Below are 26,562 nucleotides of genomic sequence, written 5' to 3' on the forward strand. Positions count from 1 at the left end.
AAAGGCTGAAGGAAACACTATAGAGGAAGAGTGGAGAGTCATGAAAAATGAAGTCAGTAGGGCTGCTGAAGAAATGTTAGGAAGGAAGAAAAGATCAACTAAGAATCAGTGGATAACTCAGGAGATACTAGACCTGATTGATGAAGGACGAAAATACAAGAATGCTAGAAATGAAGAGGGCAAAAAAGGATACAGGTGATTAAAGAATCAAGGGGATAGAAAGTGCAAGGTAGCTAAGGAAGAATGGCTGAAGGAGAAGTGCAAGGATGTCGAAGGCTGTATGGTCCTGGGAAAGGTAGATGCTGCATACAGGAAAATCAAGGAAACCTTTGGAGAAAGGAAATCTAGGTGTATGAATATTAAGAACTCAGATGGAAAGCCACTTCTAGGGAAATAAGACAAAGCAGAAAGATGGCAGGAGCATATCCAACAGTTGTATCACGGTAAAGATGTAGATAATTGGGTTCTGGAACATGAAGAGGCTGTTGATGCTGATGAAATGGGAGACCCAATTTTGAGGTCAGAGTTTGACAGAGCTGTGAGTGACCTCAATAGGAACAAGGCACCTGGAATTGATGACATTCCCTCTGAATTACTGACTGCCTTAGGAGAAACCAGCATGGTAAGGTTATTTCATTTAGTGTGCAAGATGTATGAGACAGGAGAAGTCCCATCCGATTTTCAGAAGAATGTTGTTATACCTATTCCCAAGAAAGCCGGTGCTGACAGGTGTGAAAACTACCGCACCATTAGTTTAGTATCTCATGCCTGCAAAATTTTAACATGTATTATTTACAGAAGAATGGAAAAACAAGTTGAAGCTGAGTTGGGAGAAGATCAATTTGGCTTCAGAAGAAATGTAGGAACACGTGAAGCAATCCTGACTTTACGTCTGATCTTAGAGATCGAATCAAGGACAAGCCCATGGACATGGCATTCGTATATCTAGAAAAGGCATTCGATAATGTTGATTGGACCAAGCTATTTATGATTCTGAAGATAATAGGGATCAGATACCGAGAACGAAGAATTATCTACAATCTGTATAAAAATCAGTCTGCAGTGATAAGAATCGAGGGCTTTGAAAAAGTAGCAATCCAGAAAGGAGTGAGGCAAGGCTGCAGTTTGTCCCCTCTGCTTACATAGAACAGGCAGTAAAGGAAATCAAAGAGAAATTTGGAAAGGGAATCACAGTCCAAGGAGAGGAAATCAAAACCTTGAGATTTGCCAATGATATTGTTATTTTATCTGAGACTGTAGAAGATCTCAAGAAGTTGCTGAATGGTATGGATGAAGTCTTGGATAAGGAGTACAAGATGAAAATAATTAAGTCCAAAACAAAAGTAATGGAGTACAGTCGAACAAAGGCAGGTGATGTAGAAAATATTAGATTAATATTGAAGTCTTAAAAGGAAGTAGATGAATATTGTTACTTGAGTAGTAAAATAACTAACGATGGCAGAAGTAAGGAGGACATAAAATGAAGACTAGCACAAGCAAGGAAGAGCTTTCTTAAGAAAAGAAATTTGCTCACTTCAAACATTGATATTGGAATTAGAAAGATGTTTTTGAAGACTTTCGTGTGGAGCGTGGCATTGTATGGAAATGAAACATCGACGATAACTAGCTCAGAAAGAAAGAGAATAGAAGCTTTTGAAATGTGGTGTTACAGAAGAATGCTGAAGGTGAGATGGATAGATCGAATCACGAATGAAGAGCTACTGAATCGAATTGGTGAGAGGGGATCGATTTGGCTAAACTTGACGAGAAGAAGAGATAGAATGATAGGACACATCTTAAGAAGACACCGAGGACTTGTTCAGTTGGTTTTTGAAGGAAGTGTAGGTAGTAAGAACGCTAGGGGTAGACCAATGTATGAATATGACAAGCAGATTAGAGCAGATTTAGGATGCAATAGTTACGTAGAAATGAAAAGGTTAGCACAGGATAGGGTGGCATGGAGGGCTGCATCAAAACAGTCTATGGACTGAAGACTCAAACAACAATGATATTTACAAAGGCAGATAGAGAAATACCATGGTCTTAATGAATAAGAATGATTATATCAATAAAACTGAACTCTTCTTTTCTGATAACAGGTTTTCAATCATAACTACAGTAAAACTGAACTTTTCTGGTAAGAGGTTTTCCATCATAAAGCTCCCACAAAAAAACATTTTTAGTGAGCAACAAATTTCTAAGCTCACTTTTAACAAATCCAAAACTCTCCACTGCAAGAGCTTTACCTAAAATTCTTAAGATCAGAGTTCCCATCAGGCCTATTATTAATTTTAAAAACAGCCCTACTTATATTTCTCGCTTCATACAAACAATTTTGGCCACACATTATACTTTCTTCAATAGAACTTCTGTTAAAAATTCCATATAATTTGGTAATATTACAAAGAAACTTCAATAAAATCCGCATCACATTAAGCACTCCTTTGATATCACGAATATATACACCAATATTCCTACAGTTGAAACTATCAATCTAGTCAAAGAAAATTAACAAATACAGCCTTTTGAGTAAACTAGAAATAGGATTTTTACATATTCCAAAGTTTTTCCTCAATAATAATTGTTTCACTTTTAATAACACAATTTATCTGCAGAAGGGACTCCCCATGGGATCCCCTATTTCTGAAATATTGGCAGAAATCTATAAAGATAATCTGGAAAAAACTAACATACTTAACAACTTACAGGGAATATTCCGTTGGTCGAGATATGTGGACGATATATTTACTATCACTGACAGAAAAAACCCTCCTTTAAAACTAAACACTTGTGACCCTTATATAAAATTTACAGTTGATTCAGAAACTGATAGAACTCTCAATTTTCTTAACCTTAAAATTAGAAGCGACAGCAATCTCAAATTTGAAATCTTTAGGAAACCTACTCAGACAGCAAATGCTATTAGACAGGATTCGCTCCACCCCAGCACTCATAAAATGGCCACTTTTTACAGTATGATATATAGAGCCTTGAACATCCCTATGTCTAAGAAGGCTTACATGAAAAAAATCAACATCATCCATACCTTAGCACATATTAATGGTTATAACAGTAATTTTATTGACAGAATTTTGAACAAGATAAAAAGTAAAACCATTAAACACTCAAAAATGAAAAGAAAAAGAGAAGAATGATTTTGTCACCTTTACTTTTAACTGTAATAATCTGTTGCTATTGATGCTTTCACGGCCCGTACTTATAGACATGATACTGTACAGGCTTTTGCCGTGTCAAGAAAATAAGGTGAAATTTCTTTACGTTTCGCAGAGAACTGTGCTCTGCATCATCAGAAGAAAATCTCGACTGTCCAAGAGAAAGGCTTCTTAAACAATGACTTTTTTGAAATTTAGAACTTATAATAGAACTGGAAATGGTACGTTCATTCGTCACCAGATGGCTCCCTGGACATGGCACAGCACTAGCATTCGAAGCGGAAGCTGACCGAACCATCAGAATCAGTCTAAGGAGGTCACATAACATGTGTACATAACATGTGTACATAACATGTGTACATAACATATGACACAGAGAGGTGTATGACATTGACACAAGCCTGGTATGAAACATTTGGCAATGAGGAATGTATGAATTTGGAAAACACCGAGATGAAAATTGTCTCCACTCTTACATCCTGGGGTATACGAAATTCCCTGTACTTGTGATAAGGTATGCATCGGCCAAACATGCTAGTCCATTGGTACCCATATCAAGGAACACGAACGTAATATTCGTCTCAACCAGCCAGACAAATCGGCAATAGCTGAGCACGCTCCATCGTCGGGTCACGATGTCATGTTCCAAGATGCTTGAGCTCTTACCCACACTAGACACTACAGGTCCAGGATTATACGGGAAGCTGTGGAAACACGTAGAAATCCTAACAATTTCAAAAGGGACACTGGCTATCAATTAAGTAATACCTGGTTGCCAGCCATTAAGGATTCACATAGGTAGTTCCCTTCCCTGTCCCTTCCCTATTGTTACTTATTGCACTCACTGTGTTGGTGTGTGCACTGATGGTGGCTGTTCCATATCGGGCTGTTACAGTGGCCTACAAGCATTCATCCGTGGCAAAGCTTCTGACTCAGTTTGGATCCACTGTATTATCCATAGAGAAGTACTTGCTTCACAGCATTTAAGTGTTTATTTGAATCAAGTCCTGCAAATTGTCAAATGTGGTGAACTCCATTAAAACTCAACCTCTTAAAGCTAGATTTTTCAGTAAAATGTGCCAAGATATGGGGGCTAAGCATACGTCTCTCTTATTTTATAGCAGCACTTGATGGCTTTCCAGAGGAAATATATTATCGCACGTTTTTGAAGTTAGGCGGGAAATCTATTCTTATCTAGAAGAAAACCATGTCAGTGCAAAGTGCTTTCCGGACATGACTTTCTGTTGAAAGTTGCGCATTTAAGTGATCTTTATGCAAAATTGAACCCGCTGAATAAGTCTCTGTAAGGAAGTGCAACCCATTTGATTCAGCTTATCGACGAAGTTTTGGCCTTCAAAAAGAAGCTGCTTCTTTGGAAGAGGAAAATCAATGAAGGAAGAGACTACTTCCCTTGTTTGCAGCATTTCCTAACAGGAAATGAAATAGACTTTACTGCATTTATTGTTTCCATAACTGTAGTGTTAATTTTGAAACGGACTTTCCTGAAAACTGTGGCAATTATCAGTGGGTTCAAAATCCTTTCTGTAGTGATGCTTCTTCGGACTTCAGTACTGCAGAGGAGGAAGAACTGGTATAACTTTCATCAGATTCTTCACCGAATGTGAATCTGCTGTGTATCGCATTGTCAAAATTGGATATTCTGTACGACAGGAGTTCCCAAGCTTGAGCAAGAGAGCACTAAAGATATTGATTCCTTTTGCAACCTCCTATCTCTGCAAGTGTGGGTTTTCAGCAGTGGCTATCATAAAAACCAAGCACAGATGAAAACTGTGTAGAGAAAGAAATGAGAGTAGCCATATCTCAATTAGTGCCAAGATTTGGTGAGTTGTGTAACAACAAGCAAGCTCAGGTTTCACACCGATATAAGTTTCTGCAGTGAAAATATACTTTATCCGTAATATTTTGCTTTTTATAATGTTCCTTTCATTTTAGTCTTACAATTCACTTTTTAAAATAACAGAGAGAGAAGAACAATATCTGCTGATTTTTTATAACTTAATAAAGGTTTTTCATACTGTGCAGTGTTAGTATGAGTTTTTTACTTGTACGCTGGTATTTTTTTTCCATAGATTCTTAGAGTAAATGTCAAGTTTTTACGGGGTATCCCACAGGCGAGCCACAGAAAGAATGCTGTTGGTTAGGGGAGCCATGGTCTCAAAAAGGTTGAAAACCACTGCTGTACAGGCAGTTCTTTTGCTGAACAACCATTATTTACATCCTCCTCATTTATCACCTCAGATTTCCTACTTGAATGAACACAGAGGTCATCTTTGATTTGGGAAACTTTGAGCTCTGTACCCTCATGGTCACTGTATTAATGCAAAGGCTGAACATCTAGATCTTATCTTACACAACACAAGAATAATACTGTACTGTTAATCCTAAAAATAATGTGATGAGGGACACACGAGTCACCAGTGCACTACTACTGCATGATATTTTATCCAAACTAGCAAAACATTGATGGAGTGATCGAAACTCTTTATGCAGTCATATAATGCTGGAAGGTCGAGTACCTTGGAATGTGTCCTTTAACACCATGGCCACCATATTGTTTTGGAAGACAGATAAAAGCTCATTTCAGTTTTAGATAATACTGTATACCGCAGATTTAACTCTGGAAATGGTCTTTTAAATCAGGTCAGATCAAGAAAATGCCTGGTCGTTGGTTGACAAGAGAGGTACAAAATATGGAAAAATCAGTTGCTAAGAGGGGTGGTTTTTTGATGGGGATGGTCTTTAGGACATGTCTTACTGTACAAATCGCAAAAGAAGTTGAACATGATGTACCACCCAGTCAATGGCCCATAACATGATTATGGTATATACACTAGAACCTCGATAATTCGAAATTGGTTAATTCAAAATCCCACCTAATTCAAAGAAGTTCTCATTCCCGGACACATGAGGTACAATCTTTCACGTTATTTAAATTGTTTACTTCGAAATATGGAGAATTCATAATTCGAAGAACAATGTCGGTCCCATTACCGAAATTCAGACTTTTAATTCAAAACTGTGTTTACATTTAAAAAACAGTATATTGCAGAGTAATTTAAATTCAAAATTTATCCGTGTCATGACAAAACGTGTCTTCCGAAAGCAGGGGTAGCTTTCCGTACTTTCACTCATTTTGGTGTGTCTACAGTGTGCTTCATATTTGCTAAGTTCGAGTGAAATCTTAATTCTTTTGTATTCAGTGCTTTAAGGAATGCCACAATATCATTTAGCAGGCAGTGTGCAGAGAAGCAGAATCCACAAACACTGGTGATGCCAGCAGTAGGCGAGAAAGTGTGGTTCACATAGTCAATTCATACGTACCGAACAATATTGTCAATACAAGTGATAAATATCATTATGGATCCGTATTGAAGATACACTTAATGTATTGAATAGGTGATATTATAAACTAATTAGCATCTTACAATATTGTCAATGCTGATGAAACTGCATTGTTCATTTTAATGCCGAGCCCAAATGAACTTATGGTTTTAAAGGACATAAGTGCCAGCCGAGAAATCATACAAGGGTGTGGATCATTTTACTGTGTTGCAATGCACACTGAAGCGAGAGACTTCCTCCCCTCATCACAGGAAAGTTTGATAAGCCACGATGTTTTACGGGCATTGGACACTTTCCATGCAAGTACATGGCATCTAAAAAATGCAAAGAGTACAGTAATCCAAATAATACATCATTTACACAGGGGAACCAGCATAATTTGTCATTTGTTTTTCTTTCGTTGTGTGAGGTTATGTTTGTGACACGGCAAGGGTTGGCATTTCTGAATTACGAGTTGGCGGTTAATTCAAAATCACGTAATTTAAAGTCCAATTTTTGCGTCCCAACAACTTTGAATTAACAAGGTTTTATTGTACTTCAGAGCTCACTTACGTCATCCTTCACAATATTTACATGTTTAATGGATCCACAACTACCGTAAGTACCAAATAGATCAAATATGCACGAGTAAAGCATACTCACCAAGTTACCAGGATAAATAATCTTTTTAAGACTATAAAGTATCATATCACTGTAGAGATATCAAATTCTAAGGGACAATGTAAGCCAAGTAACCTTGACTTCTCTCCTAAGTGGCTGCAGTTCAAATCCCAGAAAATGTCAGAGAGATTTTTGAAATGAAGAGTCATATCCCTATGGTTCTACATAAAACTGGAGGTCCTGTGACTATGATCACAATATCAGAATTCATGTAAAACTACATGTTTACTAGCTTTAGATATCAAACTCCACATGCAAAAAGCATGATACTGAGGATTAGTAATTTTACCAACCACTATCTTAAAACATGATTAAGATTGCAAGAGGCAGAACATAAATATTATACGGGAAAAGTAAGAGCAAATGGTATGCTACCCTATAAATAGGGGTAACTTATGAATAAAAAATGAAGCCAGAATTCAAAGACATGAAACAGAGCAAAGCCACAGGTTGTAGAAATGAATTTTGCTTTCTTATACTGAAAGGTTGCAAAGAGGGTGGCAGCAGTTCAGAGTAGACATCCAGAGACTTCACACCAATATTGCTTGTGCCTTGTCCCTAGTGCTTCAGGGACGACAATCGATGGACGCTGTGGGAGTTATAGGTACACACAGGATTGCTCAGGCAACCGTGTATAAGATTTAATGTAAATATCTGCTCTGCTCATGTGCAAAACAGGTGCACAGTGGGTGCCAGTGTACTGACTGAAGTGAAAAAGAAATGTACGGTATCTTGTGAACCTGAAACAATACAGTGCAAAGGGGGTGACATATTGAACAGAATTGTTACGACTATGAAATCTGGGGTAGTAATGAAACATCAGTACACTGAAAAACATCATCAAGGATTGCTGTGAAGATACAAGGTGCATGTAAATCCACCTCCACTGAAGTTAATGGTAATTTTGGCATGGAATATCTGGAGGATCATTCTGAGCATCAAGGACAAAAAATAGAGTACTAATAGTATTTACAATGCTGGAGATGAAAAGTACTGAGGCTTCTGCAGGATATTACTCTGTTGTTATGGTTTGATCCCTAACTCCATTTCTTTGCACAGTGACATGGCCACTGTACTGAGGAGCCAGTAGGAATGTCTAGACTTTAAATGTGTTGATTCGTATTCATATGGAGTAAACTAGGACTACTGTTTTAACAGCTACAGAACATTATAAAACAGAGTTCAATATACTACTCTTGAGGTGGAGGAATAAAGACTAATTTATTTGATTGGTGTGATTTTGCTATCTTCCCAAGCAGACTTCCCTGCACAAACAACTGTAACTGGTCTAAAGAACTTTATTTTTATTTTTTAAGAAGTGGAAGCTATTTTCTTTTCAGTTTTGACTCAGTCAATATATAACCTGTAGGTTTTCAAGTCTGTTAAAACTAATGCATGCTTAAGAAATACCAGAAAAATACCTAGGAAAAACCCACACACATAATTAATAACAGAATGACATGTTCATCCCTGAAATAACACCCAGATTACATCAGATAACTTTTTTTCTTCTTCTTCTTATTCGTCTATGACCACATAGGATCACTTTAGTCAGTCCGTCGTTCAGGCCCCTTTGAAGGGATTGTTCGGGCTTTGCGGTCCTTCCAGTACTTCTTCAGACGCTCCGATCTTTGTGCCCTTTCCTCAGTTGGAAATATGTGTGGTGTTGGTTTGTTTTGTGTAAGGGTAAAGCGGATGTTTGTATTCTTAAGTTTTGTATTCAATTTTGTCTTATTTTTGGTGTCTTCTGTTGTAAGGCCTATTTCCTTCAGATCTGCTCTTACTTCTCTGATCCATTTACATCCTGTTGTGGGATTTTTTGAGACGAGATTGTGTTGTACTAGTTGTTTCAGAAGTCTCGAATCCTGCATCCTCATGATATGTCCAAAGAATCCCAGTCTCCTCTTACGCATAGTATCCTGTAATGGATTCTAGCTCTTTGTACACGACTTTGTTAGGTATTATCTGCCACTGTCCATCTTTCTGGTATTTTTTGTTGATGCAGGTTCTTCCAATTCTCCTATCAATTTTCTGAAGTCTGTCAGTCTTTGAATGTTTATTCAGGTGAAAAAGTGTTTCTGCTGCATACGTAGCTTCCAGTTTTATAACTGTGTTGTAGTGTTTTATTTTTGCATTTATTGATAGACTTTCTTTTTGTAGATATCCCATGTTAATTTTTGTGCTTTAGCTAATCTATTTGTTCTTATTTGGATTGAGATTTTTTCATTTAGGTTATGTGTAATTACTTCTCCAAGATATTTAAATCGAGTTACTATTTTGATTTTATTACCATTTATGGTTAACTTCTTTTAGTTGTGTTGGTTCTGGGTCATAATTTCTGTTTTTTCAAATGATATTTTGAGGCCAATTTTATTTGCAATGTTTTGAATTTCTGATATCTGGGTTTTTGCTTCTTTTATGTCCACTCCTAATAGAGCTCAATAGTCAGCAAAACCCAGGCAATTTGTTTTGATTTTTCGGCCAATCTTTATTTTGGGGGAACATTTCCTAAACCATTCCCTCATTACCATTTCTAGAGCACAATTAAATAATAGTGGTGAGAGCGCATCTCACTGCCGTAGTCCAATTTTAATTTCAAATGTCTCTGATGTTTCACCCCTAAACTTAACTTTTGATTTGGTGTTGGTGAGAGTCAATTTTATCATGTTTATTAATTTGGGGTGTAGTCCAAGGTGCCTTAAATTTTAAACAGAGATTCTCTATGGATGCAATCATAAGCTTTCTTAAAATCTACAAATGTTATCAGCATATCTCTGTTTCTTCTCCTGTTATAGTCCATTATCGACTTAAGATTCATGATCTGATCAGGACAGCTCCTCCATGGTCTGAAACCACCTTGATATTCTCCTAGTTCTTCCTCAAGTTGTAAACTTATCCTATTAAGGATGATTATTGAAAATATTTTGTATGTTATGTCTAGGAGCGAGATTCCCCTGTAGTTATTAGGGTCGGTTTTGTCTCCTTTTTTGTGCAGTGGGTGAATGAGGGCTGTTGTCCAGTGTTCTGGTAGTTTTTCTTTAATCCAGATAGAGACAAGTTGTTGATGGAGGGCAACTTTTGCTGATGTTCCTGCATATTTCCAGATTTCCGCAAAGGTCTGATCTTCTCCTGGCGCTTTGCAGTTTTAAAATTTATTCCGAGCTTGGTAGACTTCCTTTATTGCGGGGGAATTGATGTTCTCTGGTGGTGTTTTTATCGGGGTGTTGGTGTCCAAATGAAGGAGTTCTGTAGGTTCCTCACAATTTAAAAGTTTGTTGAAATATTTAACCAGAATTTCTGCATTGTCTTTATTGTTATGAGCCAGGTTACCATTTTCATCCTTCATCAGTAGGGTCGGGGGTTCAAATTTTTTGGAGCTGCTTTCTGAAGGTTTTGTAGTAGTCCCTTGATTGAGTTTTACTGAATTGTTCTTCAATTAACTGCAGTGTTTCCTTATGATGTTGTCATTTTATTCTACTTAAGACTTGTGCAGTTTCTTTTCTCTGTTTTACTAGATTTTGATAGGATATTTCTGTTTTTTGGGACTGATGTAATAGCCATGTCTGATGTCTTTTGTCCACTGTTTCACCATTGGTGTTTTTTACGTGGTTTAATTGGAGCCAGGTCTTCTGCATTTGTTTAAAGTTGTGTACTAAGTCTTCAAGTTCATCTGTGATTTTTATTTTTTCAGTTGCTTTCTGGTAATTTTTGTTGCTGATTAGCTTTTTTTTTTTTTTTTTTTGCTTTACGTCGCACTGACACAGATAGGTCTTATGGCGACGATGGGACAGTGAGGGGCTAGGAGTGGGAAGGAAGCGGCCGTGGCCTTAAGGTACAGCTCCAGCATTTGCCTGGTGTGAAAATGGGAAACCATGGAAAACCATCTTCAGGGCTGCCGACAGTGGGGTTCGAACCCACTATCTCCCGAATACTGGATACTGGCCGCACTTAAGCGACTGCAGCTATCGAGCTCGGTTGTTGCTTAGCTGGGTGGGATCTATTTTTCTCTTAGTTTTAAGGGCTTGCTTTTGCTGTCTCCTCTGGGGAGTGAGTTTAATTTTAATTTTAACCACACAGTGATCTGAACCTGTGTCTATTCCTCGGAGGACTTTGACGTTTTAGATCTCTTTGCGGTGGTATTTGTCTATCCAGATGTGATCCAGTTGCCATTCTCCTTTAGTGTAGTCAGGGTGTTTCCATGTTTTGAGTTTTTGAGGTTTCCTCTTAAAACATGTAGATTTTGAGATTAAATTATAGTTTCTACACAGTAGTCTCTCTCCATTTTTATTCTTTTTCTTGTGTGCTGGCCATTTTCCGTAGATGTCACGGTGTTTTCTTTCTCTGCCTAGTCGAGCACTGAAGTCACCTATTAATAATAACTTTTATTATACATTTATAATTATTTTTCATATGAGAATTATACACACATAAAGAAAGTGTGTAAATATAATTACATATGCATAATGAAAGGGACCGATAGAATATGATTATGTTCTTTCAGGAACAAAACATGTAATTCTGTTCTGGGATTTTCTAATATTTCTTAATCTTTCATTAGTTTCGACTGACTGGAAAACTTAAAGGTTACATTTTAAAGAACATCAATTGGTAGAGTATAATGTGTGCATCGCTATGCATATTTCAAAACCCTGGGAGTAACAGATTTTGTTGTACAAAATGTAGATGCAATGATTTATTATGTGACCCTCATATATCTGAATCAATACTTCGAAAGTTACAGAGATTCCTATCCCAGAAGATATTTTGCGATGATTTTCTTTTATGAGTAATTCAAAACAAAAGAGTAAACACAATGAAAGAAAAATGTTAAAAATCAATGGAAGGAAGCAACGACCAACCACAAAATATTGTGACAGTTCTTTGCTGCTCACTGAAGGCTCTGTGACCAATTCATTGGATGACATCCAGAAGTATAGGTGGGCCGGCGTAAGGTTGCACATGACAGCTGCGCACAATGTTGGTCACACTGCAATGGCACATGAAGCGATGTTGCCGCCGTAACAACAGCTGATTGCACATGTAAGTTTTTAGAAACACAGGAGAAATGTTTTTAATGTCATCGCGATGATACACAATACAAATGAAATAGGCCGACAAAAATCGAACTTTCAACTCACCGATTATTCATCACACAAAATTATATGAGATAAATATATTACGAAGTTCTTATTATCGCGATGTTAGAAAATACGGAAGAAATCGGCCGACAAGTATCTCACTTCAAATACACCAATAAATGTTAGAATAATATACACCGGTACTAACGCAAAAGGTTTCTAGTAAAATCTGTAAAATTTACGAAAATTCAAAAACTTATTTTCATAATAGATTCACAAAGGTAGAGGCTCGATACCCTCCAGATTACTGCCATCACTACCGTCGCTTTCATTGTCATTGTAGTCTAGGCAGATTATCAACTCCGGAGAGTCACTGATGATGCCATGTATTGCCATTGCCTAGTTAATAAATGCTGCGACATGGCTAACTATCTTCCTCCACAAAGCCGCATTCATTCGAGCAATACTTTCCCGGAACAGCCCTTCCTCTTCAGTAATTGTGAAGGACTTGTTATTAGTGCGTACGTAATGCTTTACTTCAACCCATACCGTACCGGTACCAACTCTATGAGGTTAAAGTGACATTGGTATAATGGCAAACTAATAACTTCATGCCCTTGTTCCTTTGCTACCTCGTCATTTTTTTTTTGCTTTACGTCGCACCGACACAGATAGGTCTTATGGCGACGATGGGACAGGAAAGGCCTAGGAATGGGAAGGAAGCGGCCGTGGCTTTAATTGTGGTACAGCCCCAGCATTTGCCTGGTGAAAAATGGGAAACCACGGAAAACCATCTTCAGGGCTGCCGACAGTGGAATTAGAACCCACTATCTCCCGTATGCGAGCTCACAGCTGCGTGCCCCTAAGCGCATGGCCAACTTGCCCGGTGTCGACTAATTTAGTCATACACATATGCGCTGGGATATTTCTTTATTGCAGCCATTCCACTAACAGTTCCTTATGGGCGCTCGAAGTAGGGGTCTTGTCCATTATTACAGAGTGGTAAGGTGCATTGTCCTTAAGAATGACAGAAGGGACTTTGAGCTGTAATAATTGTACTCTTGTCTTCGTATTGCATCAGCCTGGAAAGAATTAATTCCTGTTACAGGAGATAGCTTATTTCGTTTCTTTCCCGGAGTGCTGTGAAACAAGTCCCTACTATCAGCCCCGTTTCCGTTACTGCTATGTACCCCAGTCCCTTTTTCCTTCTGTTCTTGGAGGCGAACACCTCTCTGAATAACAGTATGCTTTGAAAGCCCTGATGTTTGACATATGCGTTCCCGAATATGATCTGCAGGAACAGAGAGACGGCTATACAAGCGTACGAATTTCCTCTTCCTCTAGTAAAACTCACGAGTTCTCCGCACTAATTCTAATGCTTGACTATTAAGGGGCACTGCGCTGCGTAAAGTATTATCAATTCACGCTTCATGGCTATGTTGTCATTACCGAGACATTGCACTGCATTCATTAAAATAAAATTTCACAATTATCTCACAATGAAAACAAAACTTCCATAAACGCGCGAATCACATCTGACCACGTGCTAGCGGCGACAGACAAAACGGCAACACTTCAATACTGTAGTCAAGCTACTTATAGATGGCACCACTATACTACCCATATTGCCAACAACAATCAACTGAAGATAGTTCGTATTTATTTTGTGGCTCGCTGAAACCTTATAATATTTTTAAACGCTCGTATTTGTGTAAGCAAATAACATTATAAGCACTATACGGAATTAAATATGAATTAACATGAATAAAATGCGTAACTGTATCTGACATAAAAAGTAGTAGATTGGTGATTCTGATTGACGGGTGATGTTCTTCATTTCATTTTTGTAGTGGTACCAACATGACTTACAACTGTCAAGTGCAACCTTGTGCTGGCCCACCTATAATTATGCATAAAATTCACACCTTGCCACACTAATTTTTACTAATAATAGTTTTAGACAGTTTTGTTAACCACCCTTCTCTCACAAATCAATTACTACATCCTCCACAGAGTAAAATGCATTTGCTTTCCCTAACTACAATGACCTGCTGAGTTTTGAATGTTCATTACTTGAATTACATTTCAGTACGGGATATAAACTGTAAAAGAAAACCCTGTAGCACACCTTAGGTTCAGAACTGAATTTATACAAGAAACATGTAAATTTACGCACTAAAATTGAGAAAAAGCCAGTAAATTGGTACGCATTCTACAGATTTTAGCTCCCCGATACAGTTTGGAAGCATGTGATATTAACATTTTAGAGCTGAACTATGTTCCTTCAACAATTCGCTGGCCATTTTACAGAATAAAATTAAGTTATGAAAGAAGATCTACAACGAAAATTCTACTACTACTACTACTACTACTACTACTAGTGTTGAGATTTCTAATTTACAAGTTTTGAAAAGCCTAGAACTACAAAAAATATACTCAGAACATGCATTAACAATGAAATAAGAATTGAAAAGACCTTAATACAGGAAATATGAGCTGAAATTTAAAATGAAGAGGTTTAATAACAAATAACAGCGCAATACTCACGTGAGATATTCTGGATATTCAGAATCAGCAGTCTTTGCACTCTCCTCTGTTTTTGGTTGGTCTACATTCTCTAGCTGGCTATCAGGACTGGAAATGCCTGAAACATTACTTGATGAATTTGAGGTCGTAGATGTCACCTTGCTAGGAGGAGAGCTCCACCTGCTGTTACGGTTGTCGTGATGACCGCCATGACTTCGACTGCTGGTTGTTGGACTACGCACGCCACTGTCTGGCCTACCTCTAGAAGAGTCTTCACTAGCCAGTTTACTGGACGAATTAGATAAAGACGAGACACATCCAGAAGGTGACGATGCAGAAGGTTCACACCTTGCCACTCTCTCTTTGCTAATAACACTACTATCACACCCAACACTCTCACCACTAGTACATTTCTCACTCGCTTCATTATCAGACGTCACAAATCTCCTGTCTGGCACTGACAACACTCCACTGCTATTGAAACTATTGTTGCTAAAACCACTATTCCTGAGCACTGTAGAATTGCCATGATCACTACTTCCATATTCCCTACTTCGAAGGTTCATATTACTCGTATCTCTATCCATGCGCCTGTAAGGTAAATCTGAGCGTGATGAATCTGCTGTGCGCTGCTGGCTGGAATCAGGAGGTCGATATCCACTCGTTTCGGATGGTTTGCGGTAATGAGAAATGCGTGCACGCTTGGTAGGTAGTCCATCTGCTCCATCTATATAACCTGGCCGCTTGACGTTGGACGAGATTGTGGATGGAGGGCTGCCGGGATGTGTACTTGTAGGGGATTGTCCACTGCCCGAACTACCACCATCACTACCTCCAGGCGGAGTCAGGTTCTGAGGCTTACGACTGCAATGAGAAAGCCACACTACCACACAACTGACTAAAAAGTAATTCATATTAAAATATACTTTCAAACAGATAGACAGGCATGCAAAGGAAAAGGGTCCATTTACATAGGATATTGCAAGAATATGTATAGATTATATATATCAACGTAACATCACAGCCAGGGGATTCAGGACATCCCATTTTCTGCAATGCATGCTCAACAGTTCAGCGGCATACAGGGATGTGGAATATCTATATACATATGAGGCTGATACATCCAACAGGCTCTTCGTAAACAGGCAGGATATATAGCACCACCATCAGAGGAAGTGTTAGGTTTTAATAATATTCTGCAAAGGTATTATGAAACAAAACTATTTACTTATCCTGATTTCAGTAAAGTGGTGGGTTAAGGGTAAAGTTTCAACTCACAATAAAAACAGGAACATGCCAGCAGAAAGGCCTGTTGTAAAGTACCACTTCAATGACTATTATGGAGCATTCTTGAAATTAAAGAGGCAGGGTGATCTTCCTCTCTTAATAATAATAATAATAATAATAATAATAATAATAATAATAATAATAATAATAATAATAATCACTAATCAGATGAAAACATGGAAAAAGTCCAACTCTTTGAAGAATGAGGATTTACACAAAAGGGAAGGAAGGGCCATAAAGGGCATGAAAATGTAAGAGACCTTAGTTCTCGCAAACCTACTGAATAAAGTAGGGTAGTTCCATTAAAACATTGCACACATTTAGATAGCTAGCAATGTGTGGCACAGTGCGGCGATGAAGGCTGTGTTGCAAGATGTTCAAGTAACATTCAACTACCAACCAGGTTTCTGTTAGCACTTGCAACAGACCTGTAAGTCTATCTCCAGACAAATGCCAGGTTGTTTTCAAACTTGGGTAGGTAACAGTACCAGAAAAGCGTATTTCAAAACCACAACCATGATAATATCGTCCTTCAGAGATCCAAAATACTGATAAGCAACACATTCTTGTAAAGGATTTGGCTTTTAATCCTGTGCAATCATTACCTGACTTTTGGGCTTAACCCGTTCGGTGGGCGATGTGGCGAGATCTGCGGCTACAAGTCGCTTGCTCGGCGGGGAATGCGGATTTATCCGCCGATTCAAATGATATATTTTTTCTCAGTTGCCTGCCTGCAGAGGTTTATTTCTTTTTCCAGCAGTGTATTCTGGATGAGTCTGCCCTCTGATGTGAATTTTTTTAACTATGTTCTCTCAATACCAATGTGTCATCCACGAGTTGCATCATAAAGAACGCAGCTTACGTCCGGGCAAGAACGACGTAAAGCTTAATAGCCTCGCGGTGAAGCTACAGCTCATCGCCTAATCGTCCCTTGGATGCAATAATATTGTTGTAGAAGGGATTTCTAGAGATTATGATACTGAACTGACCTCTCTGATGACAGTTTAGAACTGTGACCTGATTTATTATCACTAGTCTTGATTTCTTCCTTCATGACTGGAGTGTGTGTTTATTGCGAGTTACACAACATTATTTTATCGTCGTACGCATCCAGGATTCTATTCGAACCTTTTTCGTACATTTTTTCTGCTAAAATGTCTAAAAGGAGTAAGGCTTTTTGAGGATAATGTTATTCTGTATAGAGTAATAAATAAGTTACAAGACTGAACAACTGCAACGTGACCTAATGTTGTGAGATGGACAGCAGGCAATGGTATGTTGATAAATGGGGTTAAAAGTCAGGTTGTGAGATTCACAAATAGGAAAAGTCCTCTCAGTTTTAAATACTGCGTTGATGGGGGTGAAAGTTCCTTTTGGGGATCATTGTAAGTATCTAGGTATTAATATAATGAAAGATCTTCATTGGGGTAATCACATAAATGGGATTGTAAATAAAGGGTACATATCTCTGCACATGGGTATGAGGGTGTTTCGGGGTTGTAGTAAAGGATGTCAAGGAGAGGGCATATATGTCTCTGGTAAGACCCCAACTAGAGTATGGTTCCAGTGTATGGGACCCTCACCAGGATTACCCGATTCAAGAACTGGAAAAAATCCAAAAGCAGCTCGATTTGTTCTGGGTGATTTCTGACAAAAGAGTAGCGTTACAAAAATGTTGCAAAGTTTGGGCTGGGAAGACTTGGGAGAAAGAAGACGAGCCGCTCGACTAAGTGGTATGTTACATGTAACTAATCTCATTTTTAGGCCCGTATTGAACTATGCTATGATATATTAACAATTTGTTGGTTATTTTGATCCACCTTTTCAATACAAATTACAGTTTGTGTTGTTAAGTTGTAATGTTACAACACTAATTTACCGGGACATGTTTCGCTTTTATTCATAAGCATCATCAGCCTATACAATTGTCTCAAGGTTTGTCATATTTGGATTGTTGTTACAAATTTCATTACATTGAATGTAAATCTAATTTCATTGATAACAATATTTAAAAAACAAGAATAATATACACATTAAAAATTATGACAATATGATTTGCAATGTTAAAATGGAGTAACTCTTAATTCTAAAACACATTGACGTCCAAAACACAGTTTTTACAATTTGAAAATTTGGCTAAAAATTGTTTGCAATATTAAAATAAAATTGATTCAACTATAATTTTGGTATTAAAATTTGAGTCATAAATATAAATATTGGATGTTAATATGTAGGAGCTATAGTTTCTGAAGTGCGTTGGTTTCTAGAATACAGTAACATTTCAGTATTGAGAATTTTAGTTAAGAATTGTGCTCTCTAAATAATGTTATTTAAAAAGACTGTAATTTTGCATTATGCGTGATTAGTTTTGATGATAATCTAGAATTGAAGTCTTGGGTTCGTTGGAAAATGGCTTCTAGATTTGGTGAAGCTTGCTGCTGCAGTTTGGCAATTTGATCAGAGGAAATATTGACATGTTTAATTCTTGTTTGTAGCGGCCAGACTCTCCGTTGGAAGTTGATTGTTTTGATGTAAGTTATGGTTAAAAGGGGGCTTCAATCCAAATTTTGAGTATCTGATTATGTTTCTTTCAATTTATAGAATGGAAGAAGCATCTGGAACAAATGGAAATGAACTTAAGTAATATTGTGTGTATGTTGTGCTTGTAATGTGAGTGTTGATGTTGCATTATCACTTACCCCTTTGTCTGCTGCTACAGAATCTTGTGGACCTTATTGCGTTACTATGACTGTTGTCTGTTGTGGCTCTACTCCTTGTGTTGTACGTATGAGAGAGTTTTTGTGAAGGGCGGGTAGGGGGTTGAGGGGAAGAGATGTTGGGCGGGGCGTTTGCTATTGACGTGCTATGTGGTAGGGTATTCTTATCTGTTGTTGAGGTGGGGGTAGAGGACGATCCTGCAGGCGGGGCGTTAAGCTTTGGCGTGTTATGTGGAGGGGGACTTTTTTGCGTTGTCGAAATGGTTTCAGTTGTGAGTGTATTTAGATTGAATATTTTAAAGAATTTGCTTTTATCTGATTTGAGATTTCGTAATAATGTTGGCAACTGTTCTATTAACGGACTTTTTATTTCGATCGCGTCATTCAAGTTTTTACCTTTATTGAAGTATTGATCCAAATAAATATATATGTTTTCGAATTCTGTCATTAGCTTCCCCTTTTCGATTCTTTTGATTATTGTAAGGTCTTTGTCTATTGAGGTGTCATGATGGCCGGTTTCTTTCATATGATTACTCATTGCGGAGTATTTATTGTGTTTTAAGGCGTTAAAGTGTTCCATGTATCTGGTTAGGAAACTGCGTCCAGTTTGGCCAACATATGAAGATTTACACTGTGCGCATGTTAGTCTGTATATTCCGGAGCCTTAAAATTTTTTATTGTAGGCATTTACTTTGTTATGGTTAAAAAATAAGTTTTTGTTAGTGTTGTATGTTTTAAAGGCTATTTGCATATCCCGTTTTTTGAGTGGGTTTGCTATTTGGTGAATCTTTGAACTGGTGTAAGTGAAGGTTGCGTATTTGGATTTTTTAGTCTTTTCCGGTGTGAGGTTTGTGGCTATTTTGAGCTTTACTTTGTTGATGATTCGATTTACTATGTCTGCTTTATATCCATTGGCTAGTGCTAGTTCTTTTATAAAATTTATTTCTTTTGTAAAATTCGCGGGTGATAAGGGTATTTTGTAGGCTCTGTAGACCATACTGAAAAAGGTTGCTTGTTTGTGGGATTTGGGGTGGAGTGATTCATTTCCTATTGTTATTGGCGTGTGTGTTGGTTTTCTGTATATCTGATAATCAAATTTGGATTTCAAGCGTGTTACAGTAACATCTAGATAATTCAATGAGTTGTTTTTTTCGTCTTCTTTGGTAAATTTTACGTATCTATCAATGTTGTTTAAAAATTCAAGGATTTTTTCACTGTTGTTTTTTCGGTTGTCTATTATTACGAACGTATCGTCAACAAATCTCGGCCAAAGACAGATTCATTCTATGTTTGGTTTTATTATGCTATGTTCTATGTTATCCATATAAATATCTGCTAATATTCCTGAGCTGGGGTCACCCATGGCTAAACTTAATTGGTGGTAAATTTTATTGTTAAAGGTGAAATAGTTGTTATTTAGTACGAATTTAAGTAGTGTAATAAATTCTTCTACTTCTAGTTTACTTAAGTTGCTATATTTGGAAAGGTTTGAGTTAATAATTTCGATCGTTTCTTTAATGGGGATATTTGAATACATATTGGAAATGTCAAACGAGCTCATTCTATGGTGGGGTTGTAAGTTGAAGTTTTTTAATCTTTCGCAAAATTCAATTGAGTTTTTAATTGAGGAGTTACTCTGGAACTTATAATGCTTTTTGAGGAACTGATGTATAAATTTTGATATTTTATATGTTGGGCTATTTCTGCTGTTTATAATTGGTCGAATGGGTGTATTGTTTTTGTGTACTTTAGGTAGTGCCTTTGCCTTGGGTAATGTTGGGTTCATGTTGACCATTTTTTGTTGTTCTTGCTCGTTAAATAAACAAGTTGAATTTTTAAGGATTGTTTTTAGATTCCTTTGAATTCTAGAAACCGGGTCTTTATTTACTATAGTGTAAGAATTATTAGAAAAGAATTCTTCGGTTTTTTTGATGTAGTCACCTTTATTTACTAGGACTATTGTTTCGCCTTTATCTGCCTTAGTCACGATAATGTCGTTATCTTTTATTTTTGTCTTTAAGTCTTTTATTTGTTTTAGGAGGGTCTGGTTGGAATTAGTTTTCATTTCTTTTACTAAACTTGGGAGTTTCTTTTTTACTTCATATTTAATGTCATTTTGTATTTCTGCCGGCAGTTTCCCTATATTTGCTTCAGATTCCGCTATTGTGATAGTTAATTCTTCCATTTTGTACGGGTAGGGCCAATTGAACTTAGTTCCTTTGTTGAGTATGTTCATTTCATTTTAAGAAAATTTCGTGTCTGATAAATTAATTGTCGCGGGGTTGTTTATCTTCAAAGGAATTGAATCATTTTTTTGATTAACGGTTAACTTTTTTGGATCTTCTAATAGGTGTTTTAGTTTGTTTTCTAGAGTTTTTTGCTTTCTGTCTAGGATGTTGGAGAGTTTTTCAATAGTATGTCGTTGAATGGAGCTCCAGTCTAAAGGCGATGTAAAATGGGATATACTTAAGTGTGCTTTGTAGAGCTGTAAGTTTAGTAGCGATTTTTTTCTGTACAGTAACTTTAATTCGTTTTTTAGCCATATTTTGTTTAGCCATAACACATAACACACAACCATAACACAGTAAATGCCTACAATAAAAAATTTCAAGGCTCCGGAATATACAGACTAACATGCGCACAGTGTAAATCTTCATATGTTGGCCAAACTGGACGCAGTTTCCTAACCAGATACATGGAACACTTTAACGCCTTAAAACACAATAAATACTCCGCAATGAGTAATCATATGAAAGAAACCGGCCATCATGACACCTCAATAGACAAAGACCTTACAATAATCAAAAGAATCGAAAAGGGGAAGCTAATGACAGAATTCGAAAACATATATATTTATTTGGATCAATACTTCAATAAAGGTAAAAACTTGAATGACGCGATCGAAATAAAAAGTCCGTTAATAGAACAGTTGCCAACATTATTACGAAATCTCAAATCAGATAAAAGCAAATTCTTTAAAATATTCAATCTAAATACACTCACAACTGAAACCATTTCGACAACGCAAAAAAGTCCCCCTCCACATAACACGCCAAAGCTTAACGCCCCGCCTGCAGGATCGTCCTCTACCCCCACCTCAACAACAGATAAGAATACCCTACCACATAGCACGTCAATAGCAAACGCCCCGCCCAACATCTCTTCCCCTCAACCCCCTACCCGCCCTTCACAAAAACTCTCTCATACGTACAACACAAGGAGTAGAGCCACAACAGACAACAGTCATAGTAACGCAATAAGGTCCACAAGATTCTGTAGCAGCAGACAAAGGGGTAAGTGATAATGCAACATCAACACTCACATTACAAGCACAACATACACACAATATTACTTAAGTTCATTTCCATTTGTTCCAGATGCTTCTTCCATTCTATAAATTGAAAGAAACATAATCAGATACTCAAAATTTGGATTGAAGCCCCCTTTTAACCATAACTTACATCAAAACAATCAACTTCCAACGGAGAGTCTGGCCGCTACAAACAAGAATTAAACATGTCAATATTTCCTCTGATCAAATTGCCAAACTGCAGCAGCAAGCTTCACCAAATCTAGAAGCCATTTTCCAACGAACCCAAGACTTCAATTCTAGATTATCATCAAAACTAATCACGCATAATGCAAAATTACAGTCTTTTTAAATAACATTATTTAGAGAGCACAATTCTTAACTAAAATTCTCAATACTGAAATGTTACTGTATTCTAGAAACCAACGCACTTCAGAAACTATAGCTCCTACATATTAACATCCAATATTTATATTTATGACTCAAATTTTAATACCAAAATTATAGTTGAATCAATTTTATTTTAATATTGCAAACAATTTTTAGCCAAATTTTCAAATTGTAAAAACTGTGTTTTGGACGTCAATGTGTTTTAGAATTAAGAGTTACTCCATTTTAACATTGCAAATCATATTGTCATAATTTTTAATGTGTATATTATTCTTGTTTTTTAAATATTGTTATCAATGAAATTAGATTTACATTCAATGTAATGAAATTTGTAACAACAATCCAAATATGACAAACCTTGAGACAATTGTATAGGCTGATGATGCTTATGAATAAAAGCGAAACATGTCCCGGTAAATTAGTGTTGTAACATTACAACTTAACAACACAAACTGTAATTTGTATTGAAAAGGTGGATCAAAATAACCAACAAATTGTTAATATATCATAAGTGGTATGTTCCGGGCTGTCAGTGGAGAGATGGCGTGGAATGACATTAGTAGACGAATAAGTTTCGGTGGCATCTTTAAAAGTAGGAAAGATCACAATATGAAGATAAAGTTGGAATTCAAGAGGATAAATTGGGGCAAATATTCATTCATAGGAAGGGGAGTTAGGGATTGGAATAATTTACCAAGGGAGATGTTCAATAAATTTCCAATTTCTTTGAAATCATTTAAGAAAAGGCTAGGAAAACAACAGATAGGGAATCTGCCACCTGGGCGACTGCCCTAAATGCAGATCAGTATTGATTGATACTAGCCCGCACCATTAGAGGAAGATGATTTATGGGTCATGATAAACAAAATGTTAGAATTTAGTGGGGAGAATAGTGATCTTAACGAAGTAAGTTCTGCCGAAGGGGAATTCGTGACGGGAATTTACCTGAAATAAGTACTGCAGGCTCGAATGTACAGGGTTTGGGGCCAGCTGATGTGAATGTTCAGCAGTCATAAAAAAGACAACTTGTGTTCTATTCCAGTTCAAGTAGCGATCATGATAGCGACAGTCATGACGATGATACTGAACATTCCAACCACTGCAACTTCGTTAGCTTAGACTAAAATGGGACAAAGAAGGTCCCGCTTTGGTCCAAAATTTCATCATGATGTAAAGGAAGAGATTTTACGGAAAACAAAACTTTACTTTTTATGACGAGATGTGCCAGAACATAGCTGAATAGACAAAAGATGCCCAGCAGAAAATTGCATATAAAACCCAGTTTAGTAAGATGAAACGAAGGAGTCAAGATTAAGACCGGGTCCGGGCAAATAAGAACGAAATAAACCTTCTCATGGCCATACTGGTGTCACAGTGGATTGTACAGAAACCTAAATTAGTACACTATATATTTCTCGCAATCGCTTGTTGACTACGCCTATTTTCTATGAGCTGATGGCACAGAAGAGAATTTTCCTCGCCAGGCTGAGTGGCCCAGACGGTTGAGGCGCTGGCCAGCCTTCTGACACCAACTTGGCACGTTCAATCCTGGCTCAGGCCGATAGTATTTGAAGGTGCTCAAATACAACAGCATATTGTCAGTAGATTTAATGGCATGCAAAAGAACTCCTGCGGGACTAAATTCCAGCACCTCAGAGTCTCCGAAAACCGTAAAAGCAGTTAGTGGGACGTAAGGCCAGTAACATTATTATTATTATTATTATTATTATTATTATTATTATTATTATTATTATTAAGATTTTCCTCCGCAGCTTTTTACATATCTCTAACAATGAGGAGTATAATGGACAAATTCCTCCCAAAATATACAAGATAAAGCCAGTATTTGACCATCTGTTAGCAAAATTTTCGGAAGTTTATACCCCTGATGGCAAAGTGCCAATTGTTGAGAACCTCTTGTTATGGAAAGGGTGGCTTGGGGTGGAAAATTTACATACCAAGGAAACTATCGCATTTCGGAATGGAATCATACAAATTATCCAAAGCCGGGACAGGGTATATAGTATGATCTGCTTCTGTATGTATCATAATGAACAGCTGTAAAAGGCATAACACCATGAAGACTGTAAATACTGTAAATATTACCTGTAGTGTAGTGTAATATTGTCCGTGTTTGTCACTTACTAATTGTATGTATATAAACTGGATCCATCAAAAGCGCTAAGCAACATAACAGAAAATTTTGTGAGTCTTATAATTTATTCCATTATAAATCTTTTAAGTACATGTAAACTTTGTAAATCTACAATTTACATATACAGAAACATTATTTCCAGGCAGAGATTGTTAGTAAACCGCCTAAAATACATTCAGGTAAACGAAAACCAGAGCTTTGCTATTAGGAAGAAATAAGCTTGATATCACAGCGTGAAAGCACTTGGTACATTCTTGCACAGAGTACTGAAATAATAAAACAGGATTTTTTAACAATTAAATACAATATATTCAAGTTAATATTACTCTTAGGGCCTTTCTATAGTTCATTTTAGTCTAAGATTGTCTTTAATCAAGTAATTTAATATTTTCCCCAATCAGAGAAATCGCTCCCCACCTGGGAGTGAGCTGGTGTGTGCCGAGCTCCCTGCTTAAGGGGTTAATAATCATAATAATAAATCCAGAAAAGAAGGATAACACTTTACGCTCACCTCTTCAGATTGCCAGCTGAAAGAAACATTTGTTATCCAGAAGTCTCAAAACGATAAGGATCTTTTAAAGTATGGAATCACAGAAACAGACATTAAACTCCAAGCACCACTCAAACATAAACTTAGACAGGTTCTTCAAAAAGTAGTCTCGTGTGGACTGAAGCATGTCTATTCTGATGCATGGAAGAAAGCACACTCCAAAAGGATGAAAACCTGTTGGGGCCGCAAGAAGACAAACAGTTGAGACCTCGCGGTCTTAGTAGTCTCAACGATGAATAATAATAATTACAAGTATTGGGTCGATGCATATGTTCGTGTGATATTCTTTTGGGTTGGCAACAATACGGCGTGAAGGGATTGCTTGTTGTTATTCCACTGTTTTCACTTAGTTTGGAGTTTGTGTGTGTTGTGAAACAGGTTTTCTTGATTGTAAACATATTATTTGTATATTCAAACGGATATGGAATGTCAAGTTGAGAAAAGTGAGCATTTCCGACATTTTACTCTTGAGTTTAACCAAGGATCCAGTGCAGCAGGAGCTGCGAGAACAATTTGTGCCGTGTACGGGAATGAAGCACTTGCTGAAAGAACAGCACAAAAATGGTTTTCCCGCTTTCGAGCAGCACAGTTTGACTTGTCTGATGATCCATGCTCTGAAGACCTTCAGATTTTGACGAAAATCGCTTGAATGAATTGCTTCATGAGAGTCCTCGTCAAACAACATGGGAAACGGCACAAGTTTTTGAATGTGATCAGTCAACTATTGTACATCATTTACATTTGATGGGTAAGGTAAAGAAATTGGGTATATGGGTGCAACGTGTCCTAAGTGAAAGTAACAAAAGTCAACGAGTAAACACCTGTTCGTCATTGCTTGCCCGGCACCGGTTGGCTTGTGATAGGCACGAAGCATTCCTTTCAAACATTGTCACCAGCGATGAGAAATGGTGCCTGTATGTCAACAAGAAGAGGAAAGAGTGGCTCAGCCCATCAAAAAAAGCAACTCACCATGCCAAGGATAGTGCCCATCGACAGAAAATCATGTTGTGCGTTTGGTGGAACAAAGATGGCATTCTCTGCCATTAACTTCTTCCGAAAAATGTAATGATTACCTCTGTTGTGTATAGTGACCAGCTAAGACAGCTTGCCAATGCTATTGACAACAAAAGACGAAGACAACATCCAGACTTATTGCTCCATGATAACACTCGTCCTCATACAGCACAAATGACCAAAGATGTGATTGCTGAACTTGGCTGGAAACCTCTTCCTCATCTTCCATGTGTTGCCCTGACCTTGCCCCCTCAAATTTCCATCTTTTCCACTCTCTTTCTAACCACATTTAGGGGGAAGCGTTTCCTAACGAAGCTTTTCTTAACAAATGGCTAACAG

General features: G+C 37.3%; 1 protein-coding gene across 1 annotated transcript in view; it reads right to left on the reverse strand.

Annotated features, from left to right (window-relative positions):
- Positions 1–26,562, reverse strand: part of Su(Tpl) (Suppressor of Triplolethal) — a 471,359-nt gene that overhangs the window by 19,475 nt on the left and 425,322 nt on the right. The window contains exon 8 of the mRNA XM_067149282.2: positions 14,822–15,664. Coding sequence (XP_067005383.2) covers positions 14,822–15,664 — 843 coding nt within the window. The remainder of the gene's footprint in view (positions 1–14,821; positions 15,665–26,562) is intronic.

The sequence above is a fragment of the Anabrus simplex genome, chromosome 1 (assembly GCF_040414725.1).
Source record: "Anabrus simplex isolate iqAnaSimp1 chromosome 1, ASM4041472v1, whole genome shotgun sequence".
NCBI classification, from domain to species: Eukaryota; Metazoa; Arthropoda; class Insecta; order Orthoptera; family Tettigoniidae; genus Anabrus; species Anabrus simplex.